The sequence below is a fragment of the Musca domestica genome, unplaced genomic scaffold, assembly GCF_030504385.1.
Source record: "Musca domestica strain aabys unplaced genomic scaffold, Musca_domestica.polishedcontigs.V.1.1 92, whole genome shotgun sequence".
NCBI classification, from domain to species: domain Eukaryota; kingdom Metazoa; phylum Arthropoda; class Insecta; order Diptera; family Muscidae; genus Musca; species Musca domestica.
The window spans coordinates 2,499,871-2,511,489 of record NW_026712441.1 but is presented as its reverse complement, the minus strand read 5'-3'; the positions used below and the strand labels follow the sequence as shown (position 1 = coordinate 2,511,489).

The window sequence follows — 11,619 nt, the reverse complement described above, 5'->3', positions numbered from 1 at the left end:
AAAACGAGATAACAATATTAAGAAGGGATTTCTTTTGTTTTGGAATTCACTCGCTTACCTTGTGACAAAATAAAGGGCAACAAAAACTATGTAAAGTGGTGTCCTGTGAGTCACAACAAATAACAAGAAACTCCACAGATCCGGTGCAGCTTCATTTCTTCGCCCCAAATCCCGCATACTCTCACAATTCTTGGCCATTCGGTGGACAAACGACTCTCAAAGCATATACATACAATTCTCAGGGCCAAAATGCTGCCTGGTACAAAGAACCTGCAATTCTTGCCGGTCTTTTGGCATCCCGACTGCCAGTAAATGTTAAAGATCCCGTTCTCAAGTCACCCCCAACTCGATTGATTTGTGAAACCGCTTGACCGGTGCGTCCGCTGGTGGACTCATGGCATTGAGCACGGCAGTTAACAATAACTAACATCGGTCATTTTTAGCTCACCCACATCGGAAACCCCGCTTCCGGAACAGACTTTCAAGCACAGAGGCATTATTAAATGCATTAGATATCCTTCGGCCTTCTCCTGGTGGCAAATTCTGCACTACCGCCACATATTTGCACAAGAGAAAAACAATCGACAGGACTTACCACCTGGAGAGCCACCAAACGCACTACCGTCGAACAGATGGAGGCCGGGGGATTCTGAGACATAAGGGCAGCCCCGGCGCTTGATATACCTTCCGGAACCGAGGAACCGGGTTCATTAACAATGAGATTTTGTACGGTGCTTATTAAGGTTTTCATTTGTTGCCAATGCAAGACATAGGGATGGCGCACAATGGTTTCGTGAATACCTTTGAGTAGACCTGCGGCCTGCATCCCAATCCGTGCTACGTCTTATGGAAGGTTTCTTAGAGATTTTCAAAACACTTTATCGACACGTCTCAAGATGGTAACTAAAGCATTGCGCAGTGTATCATTAGACCATTCAGCTCGAGGCAATACAGCCTGCATATAACGTTGCAAACCCCGACAGGCCATTGATTCGGGATCATAGGGAGATACTTTGAGCAAAGAATGAGCAATGTCGGCCAACCGTATGTGACATTTGGCATCTAAAACTTCGGTCGACTTATTATCATCTTTGGGCATTTTCTTGGAGAGCTCTTGCAGGCGTGTTGTGGCTTTGCTTAGAAAATCTCCCACCACCGAAAGTAAAACATCTCTGGGTCTGCGATATTCGTTCCTAATCTTTTTTGAATCCTCCCCGCAATCGAATGTATTTTTCGTACGTGGATCATTGATGTATTTCGAATGAGATTCTTCTTCAAAGTCTAGTCCAGGGGAATAGGGTGGTCCTCGACTGTAGTTGCGTTGCGATGAACCCTTGTGATCGGGACTGTTGCGATATGGCCCATTGTAGCTTTTTGCTAAACCTTCACAGTTGTGGACCATAGTGCGTATGGCCACTGCCAGCTGTAAAATAATATCACGTTCTGACTTTCCTTGTAAAGGGATGTAGCTGGGCGATTGGATTTGTTGGAGATAGCAGGGTAAAATGGCTTCCAAAATTATCTGGAAGAAAGACAATTAGACAGACACATAGTAATGCATTCATTTCGGAAATACATACCAACATTTGATAGCCTCTCGTGCTCTCTGCCGAATAGGAAACCACCATTACACATAGAGTAATGCAATCCAAAACAGTAACATCGCCATCTTCATCGTGATAACAAAAATCAATGGCCTTTAAGGGTTTTGGTTCCTTAACCAATTCTGCAATATTCAAGGGATCTGGCGAGGGATCTTCCAAACTCAGCAACAAGTTGAAGAGGCAACTGGATTGAACCTAGAAACAAACAATTTGTATTATAATTAGAAACAAAATAACAAAATGCATTTATCTTACCTTATGGGCATAACCATTGGGGCCATCCTCGTCGGTATCCAAAATAGCTGATACCGAACCAAACATTTGCAAAATAAATGGTTTGCGATTCAATAAATAGAACTGTTTCACCGCATATTCAATGGTTGTAGTAATAAGTTTATTTGTCTGATGCAGAGAATAAATTTGCAGCAGAGTCGGCATTATCATAAAATACCCATTTGTCGAGAAAATATTCTTGAAGTTAAAGGCAGCATTGATGTACGTAGCCATAACATAACGCATAATGCAGGAATCTTCCGCATGCAAGAAAGCCGCTCCCGACAACACATTCAAAAATAATTGAATATCGGCTGAATACGCAAAGTTGCCAGCCATGGCTTCAAACATTCGCGCAATTAGACGCACCCACATAAATTTATGCAGGACATCTAAACCCAACAGCACTTTGCCATATTCACCACTTTGATGTAAATCCAAATCCACTTCTAAAGCTTTACGTGGAAATGATGGCAACTTCATGAGTTCTTCGTGTAAGAAGACGACACGCTGAACAACCATATCGACATTCTTTAGAATGGCCCAAGTTAGATGCACTTTGCCAATTTCGACAAATTTCTTGGTCAACTCTTGTTTTTGTAAGGCCAAAAATGATTCGTCCGGTTTGAGCAGGACTAAACGAACCTCAGGATACTGTGATCGTTTAAAGAAGTACAAGTCACGTATATACCAATTTGGATTTAGTATTTTATCTGAAATGACAGAGAAAGAGAGGATGAATGTTATATTCTTGAAGATGTACTTTTAATAAGGCAAATGTTCGAACTTTTCAGAAAAACTCCGCCCATGGAATAGAACTGAGAACAAGTCTTGTTAATGTTTTCTTAGTCAGTTTTTGCCAAAGTCCCATTCTCTATATGATCCACAGTAGCGGGAGTAGACATAGGCGCGGTAAATAAGATTTTCGAAGTAGTGAATAAGCTGAGAAAAACACCTAAATTAATATTAATTACAGCAGTGATGGTATCACGGCAGTGTAGATATAAGCCAACTTAGGAGACATTAGAGAAACAGAGAAGCAAAAATCAAGGGAAAGCGGCTTCTTGGCATGTTGATAAGGTGATAGTGAATGATAACACAATGTATATAATACTGGCTGATTGGAAATCAGTGCCTAGACGAAACAGATGAAACTGGAATCTTGAAATGTTGCACAAGGCTCAGTTTTGTGTTGGTGTGTGATAAGAACTAAAAAGTACTAAAAATTTTATACTTTGTATTGCAGAAACGGAATAAGCTAGAATACTTAAATTCGAAATAAGAGACACTGATGGAGTGCAGGATAGATAGATTTTTGCTAATTCGAACTTTAAGCTTACAAAAAGTTCTAAAATTGTATCATTTGGTATTATGCATGAAAATCAAGGTAGGAAAGTAAGTTTAATATATGAAGGTGGTTAGGAAATTTTGTACAAGTTCACGAAAAGTGGATGAAAAGATAGTGCATGAAATCTGAAATTTGGTGTGAGGGTTGTGAAGCCTGATTCCGGAAATATGTACTTTAACTGTACCAAAAAAAAAAAAAACTGATTGCTATATTTGTGCTGGATGAAGGGATAGAGATAAAATTAAAAGAATAAAATTTAATATTTGGATTACGGATGGTATCTGTGTTTGAGATTTAGCTTTGGTTTGTAAATGCGCTCTTTATTTGTGCAAAAAGTATTGAATTTGGTATTAGGTGATGCGATAAGGTTAAAATCCTAACATTTTATATACATGTCACTGTTGGTGTCTGTGGTTAAGATATGGAGGTGGTTTTGGATATTTAATTTTATATATTTGATATTTAGATAACTGTTGGAACTGAGTTTGAGATTTGGAGGTGGATTTGGATATGTGTACGTTAGTTGTTCGAAAAGTACTAGATTGAACTGATTTTACTGATTTTAGCATTGGGTAAAGGGATAGAGCTGGAGCTCCGAAATTTGGCCTCTGTTGGTATCTAGTCTTGAGATCTGTTATTTGTTTTGCACATGCGTACTATATTTTTTCAGAAAGTGCAGGGAATGAGATATACAGATTGTTTTGGATATGCGTACTAAATGTTACTAAACTTGGTATCGGGTGAAGTGATCCAGCTGATCACTGTTGGTTTTTAGGGTTTATATATGGAGCCGTTGAAATAGTTTTAGACAGAAATATTGAATGTGGGTTCATTGTTCAATTGTTTTACTTATATTCTCCTCGGTTAACTTCAAAATAAGAGATTTTAAGGACTTTTTTGGTGCAAAAGGTAAAAATTTTCCTATTATTCTTTCCCAAAGAGGGAAGAACAATGAATAATACATAAAACCTTGAAAGTCTGGACATATAGTACGATGTATGAAGTTTTGATTACAAATTTAAAATCAAACAAATTGTGCACTTTGAACACAAACAGTTGGAACAAATCTAAAATTTTAAGGAGACTTTTCGCTGCTAGTACTAAATAAGCGAAAGCGAAAGAAAAGTATCATTCCAATTAAGGTTTGATTTTTTTTTTTAATTAAATCAAACATTTGAAATGTTCTTTTTTATCTCTGACAAAACTGACTATTCATTGGAAGTTTGTCATTGGGGAGAAGTATTATTACCACTGCTGTGTTGACAAATTGGAATAATTCAAAACAAATGTTAGGAGTTCTAGGTTGTTTAGCTTTTAAACCATCTAGTTTAAGATGCTGTTTTTCACAAGAATGTAAGGAAATATGTAAATTTTTAGCTACAAACGCAGAAAATCAAGTTAATCAATATTATTTTATAAGCTCATCTTAGAATTATGGATAAAAAATCATAAATAACCGGTAAAGGAACGTCAACCGACTATATGATACCCTACACCACTATGTATTTTTAGTGGAGCTACCAATAACAAATGTTTATATTAGGAATTTATGTGAAGCAAATTATACCAACTATCTCTGCGAATATCAATCAAACGAGGGATGATATCAGATATTTGGTGCAAATCGTATAAAAATACAAGGTGAGAGGGAAAAACTGCAATCAATTTCAGACTGCTGTCATTTCTAAGCCACTCGTCCGATAACTGTTAAAATTATTCCAGTGACAGCTCATTACATTGTTTACAAACGTGCAAAAGCATTTAGGTGAGAATTTTCCAGAAAAAAAAGTTATTCGTGATTGTGTGATTCCTTTATATTTGGCTAGAAAACCACAAGTGGCTATCGTTAATGCACTCCAGCATTTAAATTTGAATAAATCTTTTCGCTCGTTACCGTGATACTGGTAGCGTGGCTCGACGTCAAGGAAGTGTACGGACGAAAACAGCAACATCAGCAGCAGTGATTTGAAAACTAAAGAAGCGACTTGATCGAAACCGGCGTCGCAGTGGGCGAAATATTTCATTCGGCAAATATTGAAAAATGAGCTCGGGGTAAAGCCAAAAAGTGCAAGAACTTACACCACAACAGAAAGAAAATATACTCAAAAGCGCTAAAGAGTTGCTTCGCTTGGCCGAAAGTGGTGAACTGCCGAATATGGTTTTCTCCGATGAGAAAACATTCGTTGTCCAGCAGTTTGTAAACAAACAAAATGATCGTGTTTATATTGCCAAAGATGTCAGCTGAAAATGTGCGTTTTCGGTTGGCCACCAGAACTCAAGCGCCGAACATGGTGATGGTGTGGCCCGCAATAACAGCCGATGGTCGCTCCCCGCTCGTATTAATTGACCGTGGCATCAGGATAAATGCCGAATATTATCGCGAAAATATTCTGGAGGGTGTATTAAAGCCTTGGGCATGCAAACATTTTGTCCGCAGACCGTGGACATTCCAACATGACTCAGCACAATCGCACTCAGCACGCACCACCCAAGAATGGTTACAAAATGAGGTTCCTCGCTTCATTTCAGCGCACAATGTCCACCAAAATCTCCGGATACCAATACGTTGGACTATTGTGTCTGGGGTATTTTGGAAAGCAAGGTTGGCACTGAAAAATACCAAAGTGTCGATCACCTCAAGCAAGCGCTTCGCCGGGAATGGGCCAAAATACCACAGAGCAACATTCGGGCAGCGTGTGCCAAATGTGACATTTTTTGCTTTCTTTCAATAAAATTAAAAAACATGTAAAAATTATGGCGTTTGATACCATTACTTACTGCTCTTATAGTCCACCAAACAATAATTATCTACGTTCTTCTCATCCACTGGATAATAGTCCAAAGCTTCTTTTAGCAATTGACAGAAAAGCGTATCTTCCTGCACGGGAAACTGGGAGGGTATATTGCAATCATCATCCGTTGGGCCATGAACAACGATTTTCTTAGCAGCCGGCACATTGGCAGTTAAGAGAATCGATGCATCACATTGTTCCTTACGGAGAATCTGTTTCAAGTCCTTGAACATAATGCCGTGAACACTGTGGACAACCATCCATAAAATGGATAACGCCGAGCCGACAAGCTGCCAAAATATCAGAAAATGAACATTATTATGGTATGGTGATATTGTATTACTCATGGACCAACCTCCTGTTTAAGATCATTGGATGAACGAACATAGAACATAATATAACCAATAATGGAGTTGTACAAAGCAAAGGCAGCCTGCTGGGGTAGACGTGGAACAAAACGTATCAAGTGACGTAATAATTTAAACATTTGATCTTGGCGATCGCGTGTTAGGCGTTCAAATACATAGCGCAAGAAGAGGGCCGACTCTTCAACCAGGCATACCCAAATCACCTGATAGGCTACCTCATAAACTGCATTGCCATCTGAACCGATGGCAGCATCATCCAGACAGCCAACAATTTGCATAACAGAAGAGCACAGAACCGATGGAAACAGTGAATGGGAATGATGTAAATGTGAGGACATGCGTGTTCCATCGATTTCCTCTTCACCTTCATGATCTTCATGTTCCATACCGGGTTCATGGGAAGCCTGTTGGCTAACGGGTATGGTGGTAATTAAAAAACTGTGACGTTCGGCACGCTGTTTGTCGCGTTGTTGGCGCAAGGCGTTACGTATGGCTTCTGTTTGTTGCATTTTACGACTCTTGGTTGCCGTAACTGAGAATAAAATGGTTAAGGAAATAATTAGGAACTATCTGATGAAAGAGTGTTTACAATGCGTCTACCTTTATATCCCACATGACGATCCTGATTCAAAGTAACATCCATATCTTTGGTCTGCTGTACCGGCATCCATGGCGGATCCACAACTGGCAAACTTTCAATGCCAATTTTTGGTGAGGGCAGCGTAAATTCAATGCCACCTGGTGGTACCTTGAAGGTTACGTCGTGAGCATTTTCCTCCATGCGTGGCCAAACATGAAAACGGTTCTTCCACAAAATTAAGTATCTGAAAATAATGAAAGCAGGTGTTAAAGGGAGTATTTCAAGATATTTGGCCTGCTCCTCACCTTTGTATGGCCCCAATTCTCACATCCGGGTCCTTGTTCTTTAAAGCCCTTTGCATAATGTCAAAGGCATAGTTTTGTGCCTTAACCGAACCCATTAGGAAAACTGCAGCCGATGCCGATGCTGTATCTTGATTGGTTTCCAATAGCAGTTCCCATGCGGCGGGCATTGCTTCAATTACCATTTCTTCGGTTAAGATCACTGCACCTTTGAGCATGGTTGCAAAGGGATAATGAAAGAGGCTGCGTATATGGAAACGTATAAATTTCAATATCGGTGGTTCTTCCTGTTCTTTTTTCTCGCGTTCTTGACGAAAAGCTTTGGCCAACTTTTCAGCCATTTCTAAATCCGGATCATCACTGATGCGATCTTTACGCGATAGGCTGTCTTTACGTTTCGATGGTGATGTCTGTGTCGAACTTTGTTCCGAGACTTTACGAGCCGATCGAGGACGTTGCTGCTGATGGACTTTAGATGAAGAAATAACTGTGGGCTCCAAGTTTGGATGATCCGAATCAAATGTAAAACCGAATTCTTCACCATAAACCTGCAAAAAAAGAAAAAGGTTTATTTTTTGGCCGATTTTTTTTTAAATTGTTACAATCGTAAGTATGTTTTTCAAAATCGTCAAAGCTACAATCGTGGATTCGTGGAAACTTTCCAAGGACCTTTTTGGATCGTAAAATTTTTAAGGAGACATTTCAAGACTATTAGGGGTTTTAGTTACGACCGTTGATTTTTCAAAGATGAAACATATGACAAAATCAACAAAAAAAGTTTAAATCGGGGTTTTGTCTTATAAAGGGGCTATAACAAAAAGTGTTTTAGAAACATCATCGCGGATTTTAAGCAATATTACGGCTACAATCATGGACTTATCAAGGACGGATTTTTTTTTAACTCTTCAAAGCAACCAAAGGCATAAACATATTTATTTCAAAATATTTTAAACTAACAAGGGTCCGCTAATTCATCAGCGAAAATTCCACCTTAAAATTTTAGATTTGTTCCAACAGTTAGTGTAAGGCCTTTGGCACTTTTTTTACTCAAAACTTCTTAAATCCTACTAAATTTTCAGACTTTCAAGGTTTTATAAATTATTCAAGTTTTTAATTTTTCGGAAAGAATAATAGGGAAATCTTTACCTGTCTGTCCAAAAAGTCTTCAAAGTCTTTAATTTTGAAGTTTGCCGGGGAGGACATTACTAAAACTATTGCAAACCATTCATTCAAGGGTCCGCTAATTCATCAGCGAAAATTCCACCTTAAAATTTTAGATTTGTTCCAACAGTTAGTGTAAGGCTTTTGGAGTACTCCAAAAGCACAATTTGTTCAGTTTGACAATTTGTTTACTCAAAACTTCTTATATCCTACTAAATTTTCAGACTTTCAAGATTTTATAAATTATTCAAGTTTTTCCTTTTTCGGAAAGAATAATAGGGAAATGTTTACCTGTAACACCAAAAAGTTTTCAAAGTCTTTAATTTTGAAGTTTGCCGGGGGAGGACATTAGTAAAACCATTGCAAACCATTCAAATTTTCTGCCAAAAACTTTTTCAACGTTTCCATATGTAAATTCTAGAAATCAACCGTGACCTCAATATCAACATCAGACCTCTAGGTCAAACCATTTATCCAATACCAAATTTAGTAGCATTTAGTACGCATATCCAATAAAATCTACATCTCTCCACCCTAGACACCAACAGTGATCCAAACTGTGTACCATTTAGTATTTTCGCACAATTGTATACGCACCTCCAAATCTCAATTCCAGATACTAACAGAGACGTCAATATCAAATTTGCGGAATTCCAGCTCTATTACTTCGCCCAATACCCAATTTGTTACATCTATTTCAAATTTCAGTATTTCAACTCTATTCCTTCACCCAATGCCAATTTTGGTACTATTTAGTACTTTTCATACAATTATAGTACAACGTTCCAAAACCACCTCCATACCGTAATTATTCAATTTCAGAATTGTATCTCTACCCCTTCACCCAATACCAAACATAGTATTATTCAGTTCATTTCGTACAATTATAGTAAACATTTCCCGAAACCACCTACATATGCTAGGTTACACATGAACAGCGAGTTCAAGCACCCAATACCAAATCTAGTTCTATTTAGTATTTTTGATGCGCGTCGAGAACACATTTCCAAAACAACAACTTTATTACAAACCTACTACCAAAAGGGACCCCAATACAAAATTTCAAAATTTGAGCTACATTCGTTCACCCAAGTCTAAATATTTCTAATTTAGTACCATTTAGTACAGTTCGCATACTTAATACACATTTCGAAAACCACCTTCATATATCAAACTTACTTTCCAACCTTGATTATCCTACCAAATTTCAAGTTTTTACCTCTATCGGTTTACGTAATACCAAATAGTACCGTTTCAGAAGTTTAGTAACATATTTGAACTTTTCATAATTTTAAAGTTGGAAAACCCTTTGATACATCTTTCCTGCATTCTTTCAATGACTTTCATTCATTTTTTTAGAATTCAAGCTGATTCCGTTTGTCCAATGCAAAGTATTATATTTTCAGTACATTTTTGTACTTTTCGTATAATTTTAGCACGAATTTCCCAATATCCAGCCTTATCATATGCCTACGCACCATACTAAAGTTCAAGATACTACTTCAACCGTTTCTTTGGGCGTTAATTCGATATTCATGGTTCATGAGAATTGCAATCGGGTATTATCAAATAACGTTATTTAAGGGATGTAAAATCAATAATTATAGACTTCAAAAAGAACTATTGAAGAAGGGAGCTTATTAGCCAAAAATAATTTTTAACGACTGTAATAGCGGATTTTTTTTACCTTGAGGACTTACAAGGGCCATAGTAAAAAAAAAATTAAAAATATATTTTTAAGGTGTAAGGTGTAATCGACGAAGAATATTTTGTAAATTGAAAATCATTTAAAAGAAGTAAGCAAAGGCTATAGACGTGCGGGGCCGACGATGTGATACCCTGAAACACTACAATATGGTAGGAATCCCCTTATATCCAAATCCATTTTGGAAGATTTCGCTTTTGAAATAGAGCATTGCCCAGATATTACCCTTAGTTTTGTGAACAGGGACATTTGCCCAATATTTATGCACTCCGTTGTGCTGTTAGTTACAGCTAAATACAGGTGAGTTAAAAAAAAAAAACAAAGTCGAGCGCCATATTTTTTACATTTTTTTATTAAAATGTCGGAAATAGCATCAAATTTTAGAATAAGTTCAGATATGTACGAATCGGTCACCTTTGGCACGAATTATGGCCTTTAAACGGCCAATGAAACCGTCACACGCTGCCCGAATGTTGCTCAGCGGAATTTTGGCCCATTTGCGGCGAAGCGCTTTCTTGAGGTGATCGACACTTTGGTATTTTTTAGTGCCTATCTTGCTTTCCAAAATACTCCAGACACAATAGTCCAACGGATTGGTATACGGAGATTTTGGCGTGCCCAAGGGTCCAGAATATTTTCGCGATAATATTTGATATTAATTCTGATGCCACGGTGGATTAATATAAGCGGAGAGTGACCATCGGCTGTTATGGCGGCCCACACCATCACCATGGCCGGCGCTTGAGATCTGGTGGCCAACCTATGTTCAATTGACCTCTATGCAAGTAAACACGATCATTTTGTTTGTTTACGAACTGCTGGACAACGAATGTTTTCTCATCGGAGAAAGCCAAATTCGGCAAACTCTTTTGAGTATATTTTCTTCTTGTTGCAGTATAAGTTCTTGCACTTTTTGGAGCTCATTTTTTAATATTTATCGAATGGAATATTTCGATATGTTCAGCTCACGAGCCATTTTTCGGCCACTGTGACGCAGGTTTCGATCAAGTCGCTTCTTCAGTTTTCAAACCATTGCTGCTGATGTTGCTGTTTTCTTCCGTACACTTCCTTGACGTCGGGCCACGCTACCAATATCACTGTAACGAGCGATGGTACGAGATCAAATTTAAATGCTGGAGTGCTGTAACGATAGCCACTTGTGGTTTTCCAGCCAAATATAAAGAAATCACACTATCACGCTTGAATTCCATCACGAATGACTTTTTTCTGGAAAATTCTCACCAAAATGCTTTTGTACGCTTGTAAATAATATAATGAGCTGTCACTGGAATAATTTTAACAGTTATCGGACGAGTGGCTTAGAAATGACAGCAGTCTGAAATTGGTTGCAGTTTTTTCATCTCACCCTGTATAATACAATGGTCATCTAAGATGCTTGACTTCTTCCCAGTCCTTAAATATCTTCTCATGCAAAATTCCGTGTCGATTGGTAAATTGTGTGATCAGCAAAATTTTCCTGTTTTTA

The 11,619-nt window shown here is 38.1% G+C and overlaps 1 protein-coding gene across 1 annotated transcript in view; it reads right to left on the bottom strand.

Moving 5' to 3' along the window:
• Nucleotides 1-54: 54 nt before the first annotated feature.
• The window catches only part of LOC101899092 (protein unc-80 homolog), a 61,703-nt gene continuing 50,138 nt past the window's right edge, over nucleotides 55-11,619 (bottom strand). Inside the window, 14 exon segments of the mRNA XM_059132008.1 lie at nucleotides 55-179; nucleotides 182-247; nucleotides 250-384; nucleotides 387-422; nucleotides 425-535; nucleotides 538-820; nucleotides 822-871; nucleotides 874-1,522; nucleotides 1,581-1,799; nucleotides 1,860-2,590; nucleotides 6,004-6,307; nucleotides 6,373-6,917; nucleotides 6,986-7,209; nucleotides 7,271-7,815. Of these exon segments, the coding sequence (XP_058987991.1) occupies nucleotides 55-179; nucleotides 182-247; nucleotides 250-384; nucleotides 387-422; nucleotides 425-535; nucleotides 538-820; nucleotides 822-871; nucleotides 874-1,522; nucleotides 1,581-1,799; nucleotides 1,860-2,590; nucleotides 6,004-6,307; nucleotides 6,373-6,917; nucleotides 6,986-7,209; nucleotides 7,271-7,815 (4,023 nt within the window).